Below are 23,331 nucleotides of genomic sequence, written 5' to 3' on the forward strand. Positions count from 1 at the left end.
GGAATATAATTGCTTCACAATACCGTGTTAGTTTCTGTTGCACAACAAAGCGAATCAGCCATATGCATACACATGACCCCATATCCCCTCCCTCTTGAGCCTCCCTCCCATCCTCCCTATCCCACCCCTCTAGGTCATCGCAAAGCACCGAGCTGATCTCCCTGTGCTTTGCTGCTGCTTCCCACCAGCCAACTATTTTACATTCGGTAGTGTATATATGCTGAAGCTACTCTCACTTCGCCCCAGCTTCCCCCTCCCACCTCGTGTCATCAAGTCCATTCTCTATATGTCTACCTCTTTATTCCTATCCTGCAACTAGGTTCATCACCACAACTTTTTTTTAGATTATATATATATATATATATATATATATATATATATATATGGTAGCATACAGTATTTGTTTTTCTCTTTTGGACTTATTTCACTCTGACAGACTCTAGGTCTATCCATCTCACTACAAATAACTCAATTTCCTTTCTTTTTATGGCTAATATTCCATTGTATATATGTGCCACATCTTCTTTATCCATTCATCTGTCGATGGACATTTAGGTTGCTTCCATGTCCTAGCTATTGTAAACAGTGCTGCAATGAACATTGTGATACATGACTCTTTCTGAATTATGGTTTTCTCAGTGCATATGCCCAGCAGTGGGATTGCTGGGTCATATGGTAGTTCCATTTTTAGTTTTTTAAGGAACCTCCATACTGTTTTCCATAGTGGCTGTATCAATTTACATTCCCACCAACAGTGCAAGAGGGTTCCCTTTTGTCCAAACCCTCTCCAGCATTTGTTGTTTGTTGATTTTTTTGATTATGGACATTCTGACCAGTGTGACCAACTACGCACTGTAGTTTTGTGTTTCTCTAATGATTAGTGATGTTGAGCATCCTTTCATGTGTTTGTTGGCAATCTGTATACCTTCTTTGGAAAAATATCTATTTAGAGCTTCTGCCCATTTTTGGATTGGGTGGTTTGTTTTATTGATATTGAGCAGCTTGAGCTGCTTGTATATTTTGGAGATTAATCCTTTGTCAGTTGCTTCCTTTGCAAACATTTTCTCCCATTCTGAAGGTTGTCTTTTGGTCTCGTTTATGGTTTCCCTTGCTGTGCAAAAGCTTTTCAGTTTCATTAGGTGCCAATTGTTTATTTTTATTTCCATTTCTCTAGGAGGTGGGTCAAAAAAGGATCTTGCTGTGATTTATGTCAAAGAGTGTTCTGCCTATGTTCTCCTCTAAGAGTTTTATAGTGTCTGCTCTTACATTTAGGTCTTTAATCCATTTTGAGTTTATTTTTGTGTTTGGTGTTATGGACTGTTCTAATTTCATCTTTTACATGTAGCTCTCCAGTTTTCCCAGCACCACTTATCGAAGAGGCTGTCTTTTCTCCGTTGTATGTTCTTACCTCCTTTGTCGTAAATTAGGTGCCCATATGTGCATGGGCTTATCTCTGGGCATTCTATCCTGTACCATTGATGTATATTTCTGTTTTTGTACCAGTACCATACTGTCTTGATTACTGTAGCTTTGTGGTATACTTTGAAGTCAGGGAGCATGATTCCTCCAACTCCATTTTTCTTTCTCAAGATTGCTTTGGCGGACTTGAGGACATGGGGAGGGGGAAGGGTAAGCTAGGACAAAGTAAGAAAGTGGCATGGACATATATACACTACCAGATGTAAAATCGATAGCTAGTGGGAAGCAGCCACATAGCACAGGAAGATCAGCTTGGTGCTTTGTGACCACCTATAGGGGTGGGATAGGGAGGATGGGAGGGAGGGAGACACAAGAGGGAAGAGATATGGGGATATATGTATATGTATAGCTGATTCACTTTGTTATAAAGCAGAAACTAAGACACGATTGTAAAGCAATTATACTCCAATAAAGATGTTAAAAAAAAAAAAGATTGCTTTGGCTATTCGTGGTCTTTTCTGTTTCCATATGAATTGTAAGATTTTTTGTTCTAATTCTGTGAAGAATGCCACTGGTGGTTTGATAGGGATTGCACTGAATTTGTAGATTGCTTTGGGGAGTAGAGTCAGTTTCACAATGTTGATTTTCCAATCCAAGAACATGGTATATTTCTCTGTTTATGTCATCATTAATTTCTTTCATCAGCTTTCTATAGTTTTCTGAGTACAAGTTTTTCAGCTCCTTAGGCAGGTTTATTCCTAGGTATTTTATTTTTTTTGTTGTAATTGTAAATGGGAGTGTTTCCTTAATTTCTCTTTCGGATTTTTTGTTGTTGGTCGTATAGGAATGCCAGAGATTTCTGTGCATTAATTTTGTATCCTGCAACCTTACCAAATGCATGGATTAGTTCTAGGAGTTTTCTGGTGGCATCTGTAGGATTTTCTATGTATAGTATCATGTCATTGGCAAACAGTGACAGTTTTACTTCCTCTTTTCCGATTTGGATTCCTTTTATTTCTTTTTCTTCTCTGATTGCCGTGGCTAGGACTTCCAAAACTATGTTGAATAATAGTGGTGAGAGTGGACATGCCTGTCTTCTTCCTGATCTTAGTGGAAATGCTTTCAGTTTTTCACCACTGAGTATGATGCTTGCTGTGGGTTTGTCACATATGGCCTTTATTATGTTGAGGTAGGTACCCTCTATGCCCATTTTCTGGAGAGTTTTTATCACAAATTGGTGTTGAATTTTGTCAAAAGCTTTTTCTGCATCTATTGACATGATCATATGGTTTTTATTCCTTAATCTGTTAATATAGTGTATCACATTGAGTGATTTGCATATATAGAAGAATCCTTGCTTCCCTGGGATAAATCCCACTTGATCATGCTGTATGATCCTTTTTTTTTTTTTTTTTTTTTTTTGCGGTACGCGGGCCTCTCACTGCTGTGGTCTCTCCCATTGTGGAGCACAGGCTCTGGATGCGCAGGCTCAGCGGTCAGAGCTCGTGGGCCCAGATGCTCCGCAGCATGTGGGATCTTCCTGGACCGGGGCATGAACCTGCGTCCCCTGCATCGGCAGGCGGACTTTCAACCACTGCACCACCAGGGAAACCCTGTATGATCCTTTTAATGTGCTGTTGGATTGTTTGCTAGTATTTTTTGAGGATTTTTGCATCTACGTTCATCAGTGATATTGGTCTACAATTTTCTTTTTTCTACGATATCTTTTTCTAGTTTTGGTATCAGGGTAATGGTGGCTTCGTAGAATGAATTTGGGAGTGTTTCTCCCTCTGCAACTTTTTGGAAGAGTTTGAGAAGGATCAGTGTTAGCTCTTCTCTAAATGTTTGATAGAATTCGCCTGTGAAGCCATATGGTCCTGGACTTTTGTTTGTTGGAAGATTTTTAATTATGGTTTCAATTTCATTACTTGTGATTAGTCTGTTTATATTTTCTAATTCTTCCTGGTTCAGTCTTGGAAAATTGTACCTTTCCAAGAATTTGTCCATTTCTTTGTGGTTGTCCATTTTATTGGCATATACTTGTTTGTAGTAGTCTCTTACAATCCTTTGTATTTCTGCAGTGTCAGTTGTGATTTTTCCTTTTTCATTTCTAATTTTATTGATTTGTGTCCTCTTCCTTTTTTTCTTGATGAGTTTGGCTAATGGTTTATCAATTATGTTTATCTTCTCAAAGAACCAGCTTTTAGTTTTATTGATCTTTGCTACTGTTTTCTTCGTTTCTATTTCATTTATTTCTGCTCTGATCTTTATGATTTCTTTCCTTCTACTGACTTTGGGTTTTCTTTGTTCTTCTTTCTCTAGTTGTTATAAATGTAGTGTAGATTGTTTGAGATTTTTCTTGTTTCTTGGGGTGAGACTGAATTGCTATAAACTTCCCTCTTAGAACTGCTTTTGCTGCGTCCCATAGGTTTTGGGTGGTCATGTTTTCATTGTCATTTGTTTCTATGTATTTTTAAATTTCTTCTTTGATTTCTTCAGTGACCTCTTGCTTATTTAGTAGTGCACTGTTTAGCTTCCAGGTATTTGTGTCTTTTACAGTTTTTTTTCTGTAACTGATTTCCAATCTCATAGCATTATGGTCAGAAAAGATGTTTGATATGATTTCAATTCTCTTAAATTTTCTGAGGCTTGATTTGTGACCCACGATATGATCTATCCAGGAGAGTGTTCCATGTGCACTTGAGAAGAAAGTGTATTCTGCCACTTTTGGGTGAAATGTTCTATAATTATCAATTAGATCTATCTGGTCTCTTGTGTCATTTAAAGCTTGTGTTTCCTTATTTATTTTCTGTTTGGATGATCTGTCCATTGGCGTAAGTGGGGTGTATAAGTCCCCTACTATTATTGTGTTACTGTCGATTTCTCCTTTCATGGTTGTTGGCATTTGCCTTATGCACTGAGGTGCTCCTATGCTGGGTGCATAAACATTTATAATTGTTATATCTTCTTCTTGGATTGATCCTTTGGTCATTATGTAGTGTCCCTCCTTACCTCTTGTAACAGTCTTTAAAGTCAATTTTATCTGATATGTGTATTGCTACTCCAGCTTTCTTCTGATTTCCATTTGCATGGAATATCTTTTTCCATCCCTTTACTTTCAATGTATCTCTAGGTCTGAAGTGGGTCTCTTGTAGACAGCATACATATGGATCTTGTTTTTGTATCCATTCAGCCAGTCTGTGTCTTTTGGTTGAGGCATTTAATCCATTTACACTCAAGGTTATTATCTATATGTATGTTTCTGTTACCATTTTCTTAATTGCTTTGGGTTTGTTTTGTGGGTATTTTTCTTCTCTTGTGTTTCCTGCTTAGAGAAGTTTCTTTAGCATTTGTTGTAAAGCTGGTTTGGTAGTGCCAAATTCTCTTAGCTTTTGCTTGTCTGAAAAGCTTTTGACTTTTCCATCGAATCTGAATGATCCTTGCTTGGTAGAGTAATCTTGGTTGTAGGTTTTTCTCTTTCATCACTTTAAATATATCCTGCCACTCCCTTCTGGCCTGCAGAGTTTCCACTGAAAAATCAGCTGAAAACCTTATGCGGATTCCTTTGTATGTTATTTTTTGTTTTTCCCTTGATGCTTTTAATATTTCTTCTTTGAATTTAATTTTTGTTAGCTTGATTAATATGTGTCTTTTTGTGTTTTTCCTCGGGTTTATCCTGTATGGGACTTGCTGTGCTTCCTGGATTTCGGTGACTACTTCCTTTCCCATGTTAGAGAAGTTTTCCACTATAATCTCTTCAAATATTTTCTCAGACCCTTTCTTTTTCTCTTCTTTTTCTGGGACCCCTAGAATTCGAATATTGGTGTGTTTAGTGTTGTCCCAGAGGTCTCTGAGATAGTCTTCAATTCTTTTCATTCTTTTTTCTTTATTGTGCTCCTTGGCAGTTATTTCCACCATTTTGTCTTCCAGCTCATTTATTCGTTCTTCTGCCTCAGTTATTTTGTTATTGATTCCTTCTAGTGTATTTTTCATTTCAGTTATTGTGTTGTTCATCTCTCTTTGTTTGTTCTTTAGTTCTTCTAGATCTTTGTTAAACATTTCTTGTATTCTCTCAATCTATACTTCCATTCTACTTCCGAGATTCTGTATCATCTTTCTCATTACTCTGAATTCTTTTCCAGGTAGACTGCCTATTTCCTCTTCATTTATTTGGTCTTGTAGGTTTTTACCTTGCTCCTTTATCTGTGACATATTTTTTGCCGTCTCTCTCTTTTTTTTTTTTTAAATGAGTGGGATTGTGTTTCTGTTTTACTGGTTGTTTGGCATGAGGCTTCCAGCACTGGAGTTTGTAGGCTATTGGGTAGAGCTGGGTCTTGGTGCTGAGATGAGCACCTCTGTGAGACCTCACTCTGATGAATATTCCCTGGGGTCTGAGGTTCCCTGTTAGCCCAGTGGTTTGGACCTGGAGCTCCCACCACAGGAGCTTCCACCTGACCCTGGGCTCACGAACCAAGATCCTGCAAGCCACATGGAGTGGCAAAAAAAAAAAAAAAAAAAAGAGAGAACAGTAACAAGATAAAAAATAAATTTAGACTAGGAAACTAACAGATATGTTAGAAAGTATATAAAAATATAAATATAGATGAATCAACAACCGGAAGGTACATCAGTACCACAATAGGAAGAGGAGGAGGGGGGAAAAGCAGTGTGTGTGGGGGGAAGGCCTTGGCTGTGGAATGTGGGGCCTAAGCCAGGATGAGGTTTGGGCAGTGGGTGGGGCCAATGCTCAGGACGACAGGGCTAGAAAAGGCCATGGGGTCTGTGGGGGGTGGGGTTTAGGCTCAAGAAACAGAAGGAGCCCAGGCATGCCCTCCACCCCTTGTCTCAGAGGGGAGCGGACCTCACCTGGGAGCCCAGCAGGCTTCCTGAGCTCCAGTGGGCAGGGCAAACATGCTCCTCTCCTCTCCTGCTCCTCTGGTCTGGGGTCTGGGAGGGCCCCTCCCGCCTGCCTCTCCTGATCTCCCCGGCCCCCCTCCAATGCCCCCAAGGACCCACGCAGCCTGGAGGGGGCTTGGAGGGCAGGGTATCGGCCTGGGAGCTCAACAGGCTCCCCGTGCCTGAATGGGTGGGGCAATTGCCCTCCGCTCTTCTCCCGCTCCTTCCCAAGGGCCCCTCCCACCTGCCTCTCCTGTTCTCCCCTCTGCCTCCTTCCTATGCCCCCAAGTACCCACGTGACCTGGAGGGGGCTTTGGAGGGCAGGGGATCTGCCTGGGAGCTCAGCAGGCTCCCCTGGCCTGAGTGGGCAGGGCAAACACCCTCTGCTCCTCTCCTGCTCCTCCCACAGGGCCCCTCCCACCTGCCTCTCCTGATCTCCCCAGCCTCCCTCCTATGACCCAAGGACCCACATGGCCTGGATGGGGCTTTGGAGTGGGGGAACCGGCTTGTGTGCTCAGCAGGCTCCCCGGCCCAAGTGGGCCAGGCGATCGCCCTCCACTCCTCTCCCGCTCTTCCTGGAGAGTCCCTCCTACCTGCCTCTTATGATCTCCCCAGCCTCAGGGGTGCCGATCCTTTCTGGCCTCCACTTCTCCTCCCCTCTCAGTCCCCCTATGTGCTACCGGTTCAATCTGGGGTTCCTCCCATCTCCTTGGGCATCAGAGTCCCCCACCGGCGGCCGGCAGGCACCCTAGTTGTGGGGAGACACTAACTCCACGTCTTCCCATACAGCCATCTTGACTCCACCTCAAAGCTTCTCTTTTTTGGTTTATTTCACCTGCATTTACTAGGACCAAATGAGGAAATGTTCCCTCTAGAAGCATTTTCAACACAAAAATGAATGCCTTCCTTCTTTGCTTTAACTGTATTTTTAAAAATTAATCCTCGTGAGGAACTATTCACTCTAGAAGACTCATTAGATCCAAAAACCAGTCCTCTGTTATGAAATAAGTAGCTCTAGCTGTAAGCCAAACACCTGTAGATTCAGAATCTTGATAGTAATTGTACATAAAGAAAGCAATATTCAAGTCGAAAACCAGACTTTCAATATCATTTCTTTAAATATTAGAATGTTAAATATATTTTTCTTATTGTTAAATGAATTTTAAGATGAACTATTATAAACTTTTACATTTACTGTAAAATGAAACGTGAGTCTGAAAGATTTTATCTTTTCTTGAGGTGAGAGTATGTATTGAAAATGAAAAGGCTATGAACTCTGAAATTATGAGCTTTATAAGTAACCAAAAGCTTCAATAAAGAGCAGAATTTTCATGTAATTGTCAGACAAAGTCAGACTGTTGTTCATAACTAAGTTTCCTTAAATTCAACATAAAATAAAAGCATTTTAGAGACTTCAACTTTTCCTTTAAGATTCTCAATATCAACTCTATATAATAAAACATCTAAAGTCTCAAGTTTTATAAAGCCACAACTATACTGACAACCCTACACAAAGCCATCAAAAAAAGGTTTTATTAGTTATTGCCATACTTGCAGTTGAAGACAGAAAGAAGGTTCAATAAATGTGTAACCTAATGATTATGTATATTAATGGGAAATGTAGTTGCATCTAGTTTACCAATCATCTCTGATTGACAGGCACAAATTGCTTGGAGATAGTTTTATAAAATAGTTCCTGCTGAGAAGTATGATATAGCAGCATTTCAGTATGCTATCACACTCAGTAAGACATAATTTACATTTGGTTTAATTAATCTGATAAAAATATTATGACCATTTGAATTAAGAGTAGCAATGCCGAAAGGTAACGTGTCAAAAAAAATCTAACATAATACAATATGTCAAAACCTTTGAATTTTTGGCATGCATTTTTATATACTTTTTTGTGGATAGGTACATAGTTTGGCAATTCATAACATCTCAGGTAGATACAGATATGAGAACAGGTATAAGATATGTACATGTAGATATAAATATAGATATACACAAAGACACACAGACACACACACAGGGCAAAAACACCCCAAAAATGAAAAAACATATGCAATACAATGTAGGTCAAACAAAAGGCTTAACACAAAGAGCTCTTAATAAATGATGAAGATGAGCAACTCCTTAGAAAAAAAGTGTGCTTTTCATTAATGAGACTGAGAAAAGACTAAAAAGTTTCATAAACCTCTGTTAGAATGACAGTGTGGAAACAGTATACACTGGTACAGCCATTTAGGGGGGCATTTTGACATTCCTTAATATTTTGAAGATATTTATACCCTTTGATCTAGCAATCCTTTTGCTAGGAATTTATTCTATATATATACATATACTCACCCAAGTCATGAAAAATGCCACTAAAAAGGTGTTTATTACAAAAAGTATTCACACAAGCAAAGGATTTAAATTAACCAAAAGTTCACAGAGAAATGTGGCAGAACATATTTTCCAAAGATGGCTATAACAAGATCCCACCCGCAGCCTCACCCCATACTCTTATTCAAGGTTACCTGCTTAGCAGGTGCTTAGGGATCAGAATTTTGAACTTGTACCTTAAAAATCCCACCATAAGCACCACCAAAAAAAGAAAAAAGCAGCTTTAAAAATAAAATAGCAAGAGTTTAGAAATTTTCTTGCAATTACAATCAATTGGAGATTTTCCTAGTTATAGCAGCCAAATGGGAAATTTAAACCAACATCAACAAAACTGTGTGATATATAGTATTAGTCATGAAACATAACTAATTGGTCACAAAACAGTAAGCCAACAAATGACAAACAAACAAAACAAATGCACACACAAAGGAAATAAAGCTGTTCCTTTCCCACCCTTTTCCAAATAGCCAGATTTGTATTCCTTCAGACATCTACACAAATCAATGAAACACAGAACCTGTTTCAATAAACCACCACTGAGTATGACAGAAAAATGAAGCTAGAGTTAACCAGTGAAACTGCTGACCTGTGTCTCATTGTGAAAGTGCTCAGCACACAGGTACTACCACCCCTACTAAGAGGGAGCTCCCATTGCTCTTCCTGTTGACTCAACTATGCCTGCACATTAGTATTGTTCAGAAAATACCATAAATCCTGTCCTAGTCAAAAGGGCTTCCAAGCAGATTGATGGTTACTCAAAAACACAGATTCCTAAACAAAGAACTACATATAAGCCAGCAATTTCACTCCTAGGTATATACCCAAAAGAATTAAAAAAGGGCTCAAACAGATGCTTGTATATAGTAGCATTACTCACAATAGCCAACCCAACAGTGGAAACAACCTAAGTATCTGATAGATGACTGGATAAACAAAATGGGGGGTATCTACACAATAGATATTATTTGGGCATAAAAAGAAATGAAATTGTGATACATGCTACAACACGAATGGACCCGGAAAACATTATGTTAAGTGAAATAAGCCAGACACAAAAGGACAAATATTCTGTGATGCAACTTTTATGAAATATCTAGAAGAGGAAAATTCAGAGAGACAGAAAGTAAATTAGAGGTTACCAAGGGGGAGTTACTGCTTAATATATAAGGTATAGAGTTACTGTTTGGGGTGATGAAAACATTTTGGAAATAGACAGTGGTGAAGGCTGCACAAGATTGTCAATATAATTTATGCCATTAATGCAGTGTGTAGTGTGTTTGCTAATTTTTTAAAGCAATTTTAGTTATCTTAGGTATATAGAACACAACATTTGAGTTTAACAAAACAACTGAAAGTATAAGCTTTACTAGCAAAAGACCTAAAGAAAAAAAATCTCATATTTCTTACTCTAGTAATTAGTAGAGTCAGAAACATACCCAATATTTTGATATAATTCCTAAAGATTTAGTTGTAAAGTGACTATAACATGTTTACTCTTTTTAAAATACACCAAACTGCAACCTACAACCAGCTACCATATTACAAAAAGAAAAACTAAGTCCTTAGATGAAGGTTACTGAAAATCAGAGCAAAAAAAAATTCTGAAGACATACCTTCAATACTTGGCTGCATTTCTTCTGTTTTTGGAACAAAAATTCTGATTACACTCGTGTTGATATAAATCAAAGGTAAATTGCGTGAAGTCAGCGTATGGGTCCTCATGGGCTGACCAGGAGATTTTCTTTTCTCTTTTTGGGTCCTTGGTAGTTTTGCTTGAAATATACTTGCAATGGCATTAAGTAAAGGAAAACAAAGAACAATATCAAAGGCTTGTGCTGAAAGAAGTATTTCATGAAGAAAATGAGGGGAACCATCTGTTAAACCTTCAGGTAACTTATGAAAACTTCTTCGCTCATTTCTTGATGTTAACTTGTGGCGAACATTTTTTGTTACAGCTTTTGTATAGGTCAAAGAGAGAAATCCATGCTGCTGATGAGAGCCATCTAGAAGTTTTGCAGTTGTCTGTTCCAGAAAAAGGAAATCACAATACATGTTTTATTAAAAAAAGGGAAAAACAAAACTATTTGAAAGCAGAAAACAATCTCGGTTGATACTTTAATCTTTTATCACGTCCACACTTTATTTTTTCATGACTGGTCAGCTGTTTATTACAAATAAAAAAATAAAAGCATACTTCCTAATGAGTACATTACTGATCAATTCCATAGACAGGGCAAAAGCCTCTAAGGCAGAATGGCTGAACTTGAAGTTAGGAATCCTGGGTTGTAGTTCTAGATCTTGAGTGAGGTAATTAACCTCTTTGTGCCTGTTTCTATAATTTCTACTTTTTCTGTAACATTCAGAATTTAGAACAGATCATATCTAGATTTATCTTTTCATTCTTGATAATTTTTCATTAAGATTAGCAATATGCCATCATAATTTGGGTCAGAGAGGGGTTTTCTATGCATGCGAAATTGAAATACCATGTTATGTATTTCCATTTGTGAAATGGAATCAATAGTTTTCCTGAACCAATTAATGTACATAAAATTCTATTTTGCATATTACTCAAAATAAAATTAGAGTTAAGTCGTTATATTCCACATTCCCAACCCCTCTTCCCAAAGCCTGATGAAGATTTTTAGTTATTAGAGTCCAAAGAGTGATGTTAAGAGAGGAAGTGAACCGAGGAAGAACAAGAAGGAAATACATTCACATAAAAAAAAGTTAGAAGTAGCAAAGCAGCAATGCATTTGAGCCTGTTATCCCATCACTAGTAAACCTCTTCTACTTCCATTTTCTTCCTCTCATTTTGTTGCCTATCACCTAATGAAAAGAAAACAGTAGGAAATTCAGTATTCACTGTTACTTTTGTTTTTAATCTGGACTTTAAAATGAAGAAAGGTGAGATAAAATGTACCTATGCATATGTTTTTTTCTCAAAGTTAATTTTCTCCCCATTAAAAAAAACTTGGAAAGTAGGCATTACATGAGTATGCAATATAATCACTTTTCATATAATTGTCCTGCCCTCAAAGCATTTTTTACTCTTTCCAACTTTCTCACTGCCTCTTATCTAACTTCCCTTTCTTTTTGCTTTCTACACTCAAAACCAAAGGAAATACAGTAAAACAAGAAAAAGTGATCCCAGTCTTATCGCTATGATGCTGGATTGCAGGCAACAGTGGATGGAGAAGGGTGCTGTGGTATGGCCCCAATGGGAAGAGGCCACGGCAACAGTGTCTCTAGGTGTCTCAACCAGGAATTAGGGTGGGGAGGGGTAGAATCAACCACTAATCTAAATAACCCACCTCAAATCTTAATTAATGGCAACATTTGAATCCTGGAAATAGTATAAAAGGTGTTTCAATGTATAAATGTTTTGATTTGGGAAAGATATTTTTAAACATGTTGAATGTAGGTACTCTTGAAAGGTCAACACCCATGAGAGAAAGTGTGTTGAACTGCTATATCCCTAACTCCCCTAATAAAAGGTGGGAAAAATTAAAGAATGAATGAATACTAACTGGAGTTGAGATAATATAAATATTACTTTTCATGTAGTAATAATCAATATTTTATACTATTTAAAGTGAAAAGTTAGAAAGCAATGATGATTACTGAAATGTTATGAAAATTTAAAAATTTAGAAAAATTGATAAAAGTTTAAAGGGCATTAACATTGTGTCCTAAATGGGAGGGAAATACAAAAGGGAGGGGATATATGTATATGTATGGCTGATTCATTTTGCTGTGCAGTAGAAGCTAACACTGTAAAGCAACTATACTCCAATAAAAATTAATTTTAAAAAACTCAAAAAAAGTGGCATTAACAATAATTTTAGTTTTCTTTCATGAATACATGTTAAAATTAAGAAAGTTCCTCATGGACACTAATGAACATTTAAAGAGAAGAAACTAAAACTAAACAGAGCTTCCACTGACATAAAAAATTTTCCAGACTAGACTAGAAAAAATTCAAAATCAGAAACTAGTATTTGCTATGCAAATACAGTGTTAAACACTAAATCTAAGAACACAATTATTTTAAATATTTGGCTAATTTTTACGCTCTTTTTAAAGATATATGTCTTAAATTCCTTCTGAGCTACAGAAAAGGGGAAAGAAAGAAATACTAGTTTACACATGCTAAGAAAATGTCTAATAATGTTTGCACTGATTTAATAGTTTCTTAAGAAAACTGCTATTACCATTGTGATAATCTGCTCTTAACATTTAAAAATTACATGCATTTTTATTGACTTTAAAAATGTCACTTAAAAGAACTTGCTTAATAACATATTCAGATATTTTGTACCACTAGGGAAAAAAAAGGTTCTAAACTTCTAAAACCCACTGGTATACAGTCTACCGTTCATCTTCCGTCCCGTAAATGACAGATGTACAGCCTTGTCCAGATATAACAGGCACCAAATAAGGTACTTGGAGTTAGTTCTGAGAAGGAAATGGTATAATAGGGAAAAAAAGCAATGTAAGGAAGAATCGTAAAAGGAATGACAAAAGCAGTATGGTCAACTCTTGATCATTCAATACATGTATAATTTAACAAGCATATTCAACATACTACTTTGATTTTCTAATGCTGATGGTAAAATTAGTTTATATTCACAAAACCAGAATGACAAATAGCATACTCAAGTAACCCAGAAACAAATTATAGTGAAAACCAGTCTATGATTTAAGAATACATTATAGTTCATTTACAAAGTGAATGATACAGAGGAAGATGAAAATCAAGAGTTGACTCTAAGGATAGTTCAATTCCTTCTCTGGGTTCCTGTTAATGGGAGTTCTGTAGCATAATTTAAAAATGATTTCTTACAGAAGGAAAGAAGCCAGAGCAATTACTGAAAGGGTCCTGCTTGCTGATGGGTCGAACCAACAAGGTGCGTCTGTTCAGCTTGTCAGTACAGGAAAGGAAGACACCTCCACATTGCCCCAGAGACCAACACTCTTCCCCAAGGCTTGAGGTGATGGACAGGAGCAAAGAAGGTGAAAAGACAAAAAGCAATAAAAGCCATAAGCAAAAAAATCTGGATAGTTTTAATTCTGCTCAAGTTTGCATAGGTTTAGGTTTGAGCCACTGCTAGGTATGGCCTCTGCCTGGACCATCTTCTGCAAAAGCATTGTTAATGGAAGTAAACAAAAAATAGTTGCTTTTAGTGTAAATGACTACTTTTAATTTATAATAAAGAACAATCCAACATGAACTCACTTATGAATAGGAAAAACTTCTAAAAGGTCAACATAATAATACATTAATGGTAAAGTATATTAATAAAAGCAATCCTACCTTTGCGTTATTGAAAAATTTACTTAATTGCTCTAACGGGAAAATGGGTACAAAACACAAGCAGCTTAAAGGAAGTAATAATTTTATTTTATAATGTAATATTGGAAGAAAAGGTCAAAAAGAATTTACTGAGCTCTAATTCTTGTAAACATTAGTCCCACTGCATGAAAGAACAAAGAAAAACATTTTATAATATATTTTTTAAAAATCATAATTACTAAATGAGTCTCACCACAGGTTTTTCTTTGCACTGTAGAAATACTCCTTCAAAATGTCCTGACTGCCAACCTTCCCCTGGCCTGGAAAACATAAGTTCACCTTATCTGTTCTCTTCAATTTTTCTGAGTTAAAAAAATTGAGCATATATAACTATTTCAAGTAGTTCTGATGTAAACAACACTACACTGAACTAAAACGTGGATCTGACAATGCAATCAAGAGAACAATTTACATTAGCACCACACCCTGGTAGTTCTTCAGAGAAGCATTTGTCTTAATGGTAAATTCTATATTTACCAAGGTTATTTTTCTTTATCACCCATGAGACTCTAAGGTCCATAAGGACATGGTTTATGTCTATTTTTTTTAAACACTATATCCCTAGTGCTTAGCATAGTGCTTGGAACATAATATACATTCAATAAATATTTTGATTAAATGAATGAATAAATAATCTAAATATTTAAAACTTACATAAATTTAACAGTAAAATCATTGATAATCTAGAACATAAATTGTAATATTCACATAATCAAGAAATTATTTCATCAATAAAATAAAATTCATGTATCACTTGCTAGGATCATTTTGATATAGAGATATATCATTCAAAAGAAACTGAAGAGCTAACCATTCCATTATCAAAAATCAATTAATGATTCACTGTTACTACAACAAAAACAATTATCATACACTTGGTAAAATAATACTATTATAACAGGTCTTAATATAAACCTAGCAAAATATTTTGACCATCACAGTTATGACACAATTTTTTGTCTGCGACAGAGTTGAGAGTTATTTATATAAACAATATGATATGTATAATAAAGGATGAAAGTTTGAATGTTTTTAATGCAGAATTAGAAGCCAGTTAAATAAAAAAGACTATGGCTTTTAGAGTATATAATGCATCAATAAAGGTACAGAAACATGTGTACTCTGCAGACACTTAATTGCTGAATGAATAAATATTATGAATCCAGGAAAAAAAGGACTGTAAGGCTGTTTCTTTGCCAAAATACTATGAAGCAAAAAATATGATGCTGTTTAAAAAATAATTTTAAAAAAGCATGTGTGAGTTTTATGGTATGTGAATTATATTTCAGTTAAAAAAACTCAATTCCAGGGTAGTGTTATAAAACAAAAAAAACTCCTAAAAGCATTCATATTTTTACTTTGGAAAAATTAATAATAAAATTGCTATATATCTTTATGAAAATATCTAAAACATTACTTTTTTACTACCATTACTTATTATTATAAACAAATCATATTTACTTATAATCTACTTTTGGTAGAAATTTATTAGGAAGGAAAAATGTGATTCTAGGAACATTCACCACATGTTCATTAATCATCTGTGAGATAAGAAAAGTACTCAAAGCTGTAAGGAACATGAGATGCTGCTCCATTTCAATCTATGGTATAGGGAGTGGATGAGGAGTATTCAGCAAAAACCAGAGCCATTAACTGCGTCCCAGACAGCTTGGCAAATATACAACATGCATAACAAATTGTGAGGTGATTAGTAAAAGCAGCTTATTTCATTTAATATGGCAGTATGGATATTTATGAACAGATTTGCCTTCTTAGAAAGCAAAACTTTATTATATTCCATATATGAATGAATACCAAGTAAAATTAACCAATATATCTGTTAAGAACCATCTTTGGGAATATGTACAGTATTTTTTAAAAAATTAAGGAATCAAAGTAAAATATAAATATTCTTTTATAGACTCTGTTCAAGGAAAATATAGTTTTTCCCATATTCATTATTCATTAATTACCTGCTTCTATAGTGATCAATATTGAAACTTTCTATTTTACATTTCACTTTGGTGTACACATCCTGGACATCTATGGAAGCACTGAGATCTTCTAGTTCACTGACCATACAAAGTTCTGCCATCAGAAACAAATATTAATATCAGTATAGGGTTCACAATCAATATTAAAACTTTCTATTTACGTTTAATGTTAGCATGTATATCCTTGACATCTACAGAGGGACTAAGACTTTCTGTTCATTAACCACATAAGATTCTACAATAATAAGGAAAATTAATATCAGTATAGGCCTCAAAATTAAGATACGATGCTTATTTCAAAACAGGGGAAATCCCAGTTAATGTATGAAGTGCTACATCTAATCAGTCAACAGTCTTTGCAATACATTTAGTGGTATGACCAATGAAGAAATTACCTCATGGCTTTTGAAGTGAATTTTAATACAAATAAGACAAAATTTAGGTATTATAGGCAACATGTTAGTATTACTAATAGAAATCACTTGAGTTAGACTTAATGATTGATTTAAATGCCAATGATAAATAAAACTAAGTCTCCAATTTCTTCTAAAAATAGTGTTTAATATTTTATCTTTTCAGTAGAAAAGTAATCCTGTACCTGTGCCTTTATTTTCAGGATCTGGAGCAAAGAGCTTTATAGTAATTTTGGGGAGCACCCACTGCATCCACAGACTAACACGACCACTGGATCCACCAATATTACTCGTAGTTTGTTCCAAGGTAACAGAATCCGAGAATGGTGAATCATCAACTGCTTGTACAGAATCTCCCTGGGATGAGGAATAACAACAATACTTTGTAACAGAAATAAAAATAACTAAAAATTTATAATTTAAAATCTGCAATTACTGCTTATAACTTATCATATATGATACTGCAAATCATATAAATGTTTATACATAATGTCAGTAATATAAACATACATTAATCATATGGTTTTCGTAGTTACAGTGTACATGCATGCCATTCCAGTTCCTCTAAATGAGTTAGGATCATACCAATGAGTACTTCCTTATAGAGTAGCTATAGCCAAGGGCCAAATGGGGCTCTATTTTTGGAAATAAAGTCTTACTACCTCACAGCCACATCCACTCATTTATCTATTGCCTATGACTACTGATTAGCAGAGTTAAGTAGCTGCTTTAGAGCTACTATGATCCACAAAGCCTATAATATTTACTAACTTGTCATTTATGGAAAAAGTTTGTCTACCCCTGCTATGGTGTATTTATGTATGAACATATAATAACCATAGTAAAATACAGCATAATCACCATGATTTAAGAAACAGCAAAACATTCATCATGCCTCACATATTTTAATATTAAGGAGACATTTAAAAGTTAGCAGATTCGACAACAGATTTTTTAAATGATTTATATGGTTAAAAGTCTCTTAATTAGAGGTACAGAGCATAAGCGTGTGTGTGTGTGTGTATGTGTTATGGTTATCTTTACAGAAATATATTTTGCAAATTATACATATCCTACAGAAGGGTACAATAAAAATGATAACAATGAAACAAAATGTAAGTAAAATGAGCAGGTTTTTGATAAATACCTCTTAGCTCAAGAAATTTTCCCAGGTTAATATTCAATGCTTTGCACATTTGGGATGGTATTATTTTGTAATTTGATGTACTTCAGAGTGTGTCTCCAGCCCAATAAGAGGCAGCTGAGGCCCAAGAATATAACCCTTGGATCACAGACCTCAGCCCAGAAGAAGGGAATCTTGCAGCTTCAGAGAACCTGCCATACATGCTGGCCCCAAACCTTCATCAGAGCATAAGCTTATTCAGTTCAACAAATACATACTGAATTCTGGATACATATAAGGTCCTAAATTTGGTACTAATAAACTTTCTGTAAAAGGTCTGTTGGGTTGTTTTTTAATCTTTTCAGCAGCTGAAAATAAATCCTGGTTTGAAGATGAACAGCTTCAGTCTCAAAGGCAGGAAGAGATGGTGCCAGAGATAGTGATCACTCACTCATGTATTCTGTTCTTTTAGGATTAGCTACCAAGTATTTGGGTTTTTTAAATCCCAACTTTGCTGTCCATCTAAAACCTTCAAAAAAACTCCAGAACCTAAACTCATTCTCTGTGAACTGATCAAATACACCAGAGCATGCTTACTTTTTTAAAAGATGTATATATATTTAAATATTAGTTATATGTACTTAAGCTTAGTTTGGTAGGCAGCATGATGTATTGAAGACAGTATAGCCATTCTTTGTTCCAATTACACCAAGCAAAGCAGAAAGCTCACTGCTCGTGATGTTTTCATCTAAATGTTTTTCCAAAACTAAGTGGTCCTAAATCTGCTAAAATTGAAATCCCTAGAATTTGAGAAGCTATATAAAAATTCAGGTTTTTGGTTAGCTGTCTAAAGTAACACATCTAATGAAAAGCACAAACTAATCCCAGAAAAAGATACATTTTAGAAAGTCAAATTCAATAAAAGACAGCATAATGTAGTCAGTATGCCTTTCTCTATGGATTGGGTCTTAGAGCAGAAGAATTCATAAATTAAATTCTCCCTCCAACACTTAGAAGAACATTATAATCCCAAGAATGGAAATTGTAGGGAAAAGACCATCTCAAATCAATGAAACCTTGATTTTTAACACTATTAAGTATACTTAGTAGGAATGCTAAGAAAACCGTGGCTTCAAATTTAATAAGCAAGCACTCCTGAGAAAAAGTTTTGCTCTCCTTCTTCATGCAGTTTCAATTTTCATTTTGGATTTACAACACTTGGTGTGGTATTGTTAAATATGTTTGTGCATTAATTTTCTGCTCTATTTCTAAATCTGTAGCAAAAATTGAGCCAGAATTGGAGACGCTGAACTATTTTCCCACACCTCTTTAGCCAAGGTCTAAAATATACAGTTCAATTCTTTCACCATTTTGTCGCAAATTGACCAAAATACTAAGTTTATTATGCTAGCTGAATTTATCTTTGTTCATCTGGAAGAGCAAACACTTCAGCCCTTCATCCTTGGCCTGCTTCAGAGCTCAGGGATGATCATACTTTTGGCCACACTGCTACTTTCCCTTATCAAAATAACTCCAGCATTCTTTTTCAATCACAAAACTTCCCAAAGGTCTAAACACTTCCACTGCTGTTTGTACTTAAGTCAACGATAACAAGTGGACTGCTGTGGTTTCCACTACCTTTGCTCTCACCATTTCAATGTGAAGGGTGGGAAAAACGAATAACTGTTTTTAAGCTCACTACTTAAGCCTGCCACTCATATTTCCCCTTCTACCACCACTGAGATCGATATTCAGGAAGCTAGAGCTATATCCACTGAAAAGTATACTGCTCCTTATCAACATGTCAACATAAAAAGAATTACTGGTAGTTTAAAGTATAAGTCATCCAAGGATCATATAAGCAAATACTTCTCTTCTACTTAACACAAGCAACTGTTAAGACTGTACTTTTTTAAACTAGATTCATTTATAGTGAATTCTTTATTGTCAAAATAATTTAAAAATAATAGTTCTTACCCAACTCAGCAACAAATACCTTAGTGTTTTTAAATTTTATGGACTTTTGGAATGCAAATATTAATTAGAAATTTAAATATACAGATACATAATATAAATAAGCACAACAAACGTAAGGTGACCTCAGATAAATAGGTTATATTTATGTAATAAAACTATTTGCATAAAACATAAGCCAATAATTGAGAAACTAGAGACATCTGCCAGCATGATTATTTTGAAATAAGAAAAACATGACAACAAAATATTGTGTTGATTCATATGTGAAGGCTAAACAATAACTTGCATTGATATATGTATTATCTTGGTTCTTTCAACAGCTACTCAATTAATTAGATGATAATCTAAATGCTAAGATTTCTACGTTTTGAATAAAAGTTTCTCCCTAAATGTTGAAGATAAAATCATTTAAAGATAAATATTTAATGAAATAAGTCTATTCTGAGGAAGAGATTTAAAACTATTATGAGACATACTTAAAATATCAACTGAGTAAAAAAGTTCAAACTAAACTTACTTTCTAAAAGGTTGTCTAGAATAATAATTTGATGTAGATTACTGCTTAGATTAACTGTACTTAAATCACTGAAAAACTGACAATAGTTTTGCTATAGCAGTTGATGCCAAACAACTTCACTTTCTTTTTTTTTTTGGAGATACAATTGACATAATATTATAATAGTTTCAGGTATAAAACATAATGATTCGATATTTATATATATTGTGAAATGATCACAGTAAGTCTAGTTAACATCCACTGTCACACAGTCATAAATTGTTTTTTTTTGTGATGAGAAATTTTAAGATCTACTCTCTTAGCAACTTTCAAATACACAATAGAGTATTATTAACTACAGTTACCATGGTGTACATTACATCACTAGGGCTTATTTATTTTATAACTGGAAATTTGTACCTTTTGACCACCTTCAATCATTTCCCCCCCCCAGATTTTCACTTTGGATTTAACTGAAAATAAATGCATTTTAAATAATTACTGGGGACTAAGAAATGAACCACTTCATGCTGGATTGTTTTTTGGAAATACATATATTTATAATGGAAGTATAGTTGATTTACAATACTATATTAATTTCAGGTGTACAATAGAGTGATTCAATATTTTATAGATTACACTGCATTTAAAGTTATTATAAAATATTGGCAATATTCCATGCTATACAATATAGCTCATGCTGGATTTTTTTGAGAACTAGGCTGCTGAAGTAATTTTAATTCCAGAATCAATAAAATATGCAACTCGAATTTTGCCATGACCCTAACCTCCCAACATTGTTGGTTAATCTGTCAATTTTACCTTAGGTTGAGTTATAAATCAGTATTCTAGCATTCTTTCAGAATTTTAGATTTTTCTAAAGCTTTAAAATTATTTCTTTAAAATGCTGTGAATAAGGATGACATTATCAAAGACATTATACATATATACAAGAAGCTAAAATGAAAAAATGCTTAATGGTTTGCCTAAAATCGCAACTTAATTGGAGAGATTTAATTTCATCAACACAATATAGCTATCCGTAATAACTGTCCTTCCTATATCACCTTTATGGAAAAGTACTGAAAATCCAGAAGTTCAAAATAACATGTTATATAATTAGAACAGCTTCCAAAAGACTTAACAGTTTATGTACTTACCTTATAAGGGAAATATGTGAATGTGTATGTATTTGTGTATTGTGTATCTATTTGCTTTGTTTACCTATTATTAAAACAGATCATCAAAATGTTAGCACTTTCAAAGGCAGTTTTTATTGTTGGGCTATCTTGTAAGCAAAATGGCATAAATATTTCAGTGAACATAATTATATAGTGTTTCACTTTCCTGAACATCTCTCTGAACACAAATTTTTGACAACCTTAACTAGCTGAAATACAGTGAAATATGTTCTTCAAGTGTACAGGTAAAGCTTTACTTTGGGTCCATGATAAGAATTAGCATGCCATTGGACATATATACACTACCAAACGTAAGGTAGATAGATAGTGGGAAGCAGCCGCAGAGCACAGGGAGATCAGCTCGGTGCTTTGTGACCGCCTGGAGGGGTGGGATGGGGAGGGTGGGAGGGAGGGAGATGCATGAGGGAAGGGATGTGGGAACAGATGTATATGTATGACTGATTCACTCTGTTATAAAGCAGAAACTAATAAAAAAAAAAAAGAATTAGCATGCCAGAGCCATCTATTTTTATACCAAAATTTTTGTTCACCCTTCTATGTAATACAGAATTTTCTCTGGGAAGCAGCAATGCAGTGATGGGCTAAATTTCCCAGTGTCCCTATATATTAGGTGTATACACATAGCCATCTCCGAAGTTAAATATTATAAATTCTGCTAAAGATAAAGGACTAAGTCTTAAATGCTTAATCTTTTTAAAAGCTGAATATTATTAAGCTAAGTATCCAATTTAAGAAATTAGAAAAACAACAGAATAAACCCAAGAAAAAAGCAATATCTATCTTAGCCTAAGTAGTAGAAAAACGTTACCCTTGAGACTTTTTAAACACAACTCTGGTTACATGTAGGTTTGAGGGCTTGATTTCATACTATCGAAATGTTTCAAAAAACATCTAGCTATGAAATTAACAGTAAAGGGGTCCCAGGCTACTGATGGCCCTTGGAGTCCCTCAGAGAAGGAAACACAGAAAATCCCTATTGGGGAATAGGCCCTCATACACTATGTAAGAGTCTCATAAAGTCGCACTAGTGAAGAACTCCCAGTAGAAGAGCACATAACACATAAGGAAACAGTCTACTAAGAGCAAGGGTTAAGAATACAACAGTAGGATTAGACTCTCAAGAAATTCAGATAACAGATCTGATAAATAATATAAAAGAATTATGTTTAAAACAACAAAAGACATAAAAACAAACAGAAAAAATAAACTCAATATATGCTTTTATGAATTCATATCAAAATATATTTGTAGTGACAATGAATATATACATCTCTATGCCCCGTACTATAATAAATCAGATTTAATTTCATCAAAATGAGTTGACTTCCTAAATTGTTTAACGTCCATATATTAAAGAACAATGTGTTTAAAACCTACTCTGTACCAAGCACTATTGCTTGGTACAGAGTAGGTACTGGTTGCTCAAATTAGGGTTATCCTATGATGATAAAGATAATAGGTGGTGGGTGATAATAGAAAGTTTATAGTTCACCTCCAGTATGGCATTGAAACAGTATAATCATTATTTAACACTGTTACTTCTGAACCAATGTAAGCCTCTCAGTGTAAGTCATTTTACCTCCAACCCATAATGTTTGACTTAACACTTATTTCAGATGAAAAAAATAGTATAAAAGTACAACTAACGTGGGAACAGAAAAAGCAACAGTGTCAAATTTTCAATACATCTTTTGCTATTTGAACAAAATTTGTTAGTGCTGAAACATGCAAGGTTTCCTTCACAGAAAATTATTATCAAAAAAAAATTATGTTCAACTTGAAAATACTGCCTAATATTTAAAAAGTTAAGTGAAATATTTATTCAACATATTACTGGAAGTCTTAGCCACAGCAAATAGGCAAGAAAATGAAGTAAAAAGCAACAAAACTGGAAAGGGAAAAAAGCAAAATGATCTCTGTTTGCAGACAACATGACCTTATATGTAGAAAATCCTAAAGATTCAACAACAAAAAATTTTAGAATAAATGGATTCAGCAAGATACAAACCCATATCTGTGTTTTTGTACAATAACAGTGAAGAATAAGAAAAGAAAATTAATAAAACA

General features: G+C 34.9%; 1 protein-coding gene across 9 annotated transcripts in view; it reads right to left on the reverse strand.

The window, feature by feature from the left end:
• VPS13B (vacuolar protein sorting 13 homolog B) overlaps window positions 1-23,331 on the reverse strand; it is a 791,361-nt gene that overhangs the window by 377,079 nt on the left and 390,951 nt on the right. For all 9 annotated transcript variants that reach the window (XM_082600778.1, XM_082600779.1, XM_082600780.1 and 6 more), the window contains 4 exons: window positions 16,652-16,823; window positions 16,033-16,147; window positions 14,253-14,319; window positions 10,317-10,725 (listed from right to left, as the gene is read on the reverse strand). In XM_082600778.1, the coding sequence (XP_082456904.1) occupies window positions 10,317-10,725; window positions 14,253-14,319; window positions 16,033-16,147; window positions 16,652-16,823 (763 nt within the window). The remainder of the gene's footprint in view (window positions 1-10,316; window positions 10,726-14,252; window positions 14,320-16,032; window positions 16,148-16,651; window positions 16,824-23,331) is intronic.

Source organism: Mesoplodon mirus, assembly GCF_964341445.2.
Source record: "Mesoplodon mirus genome assembly, chromosome: 16".
Taxonomy (NCBI): domain Eukaryota; kingdom Metazoa; phylum Chordata; class Mammalia; order Artiodactyla; family Ziphiidae; genus Mesoplodon; species Mesoplodon mirus.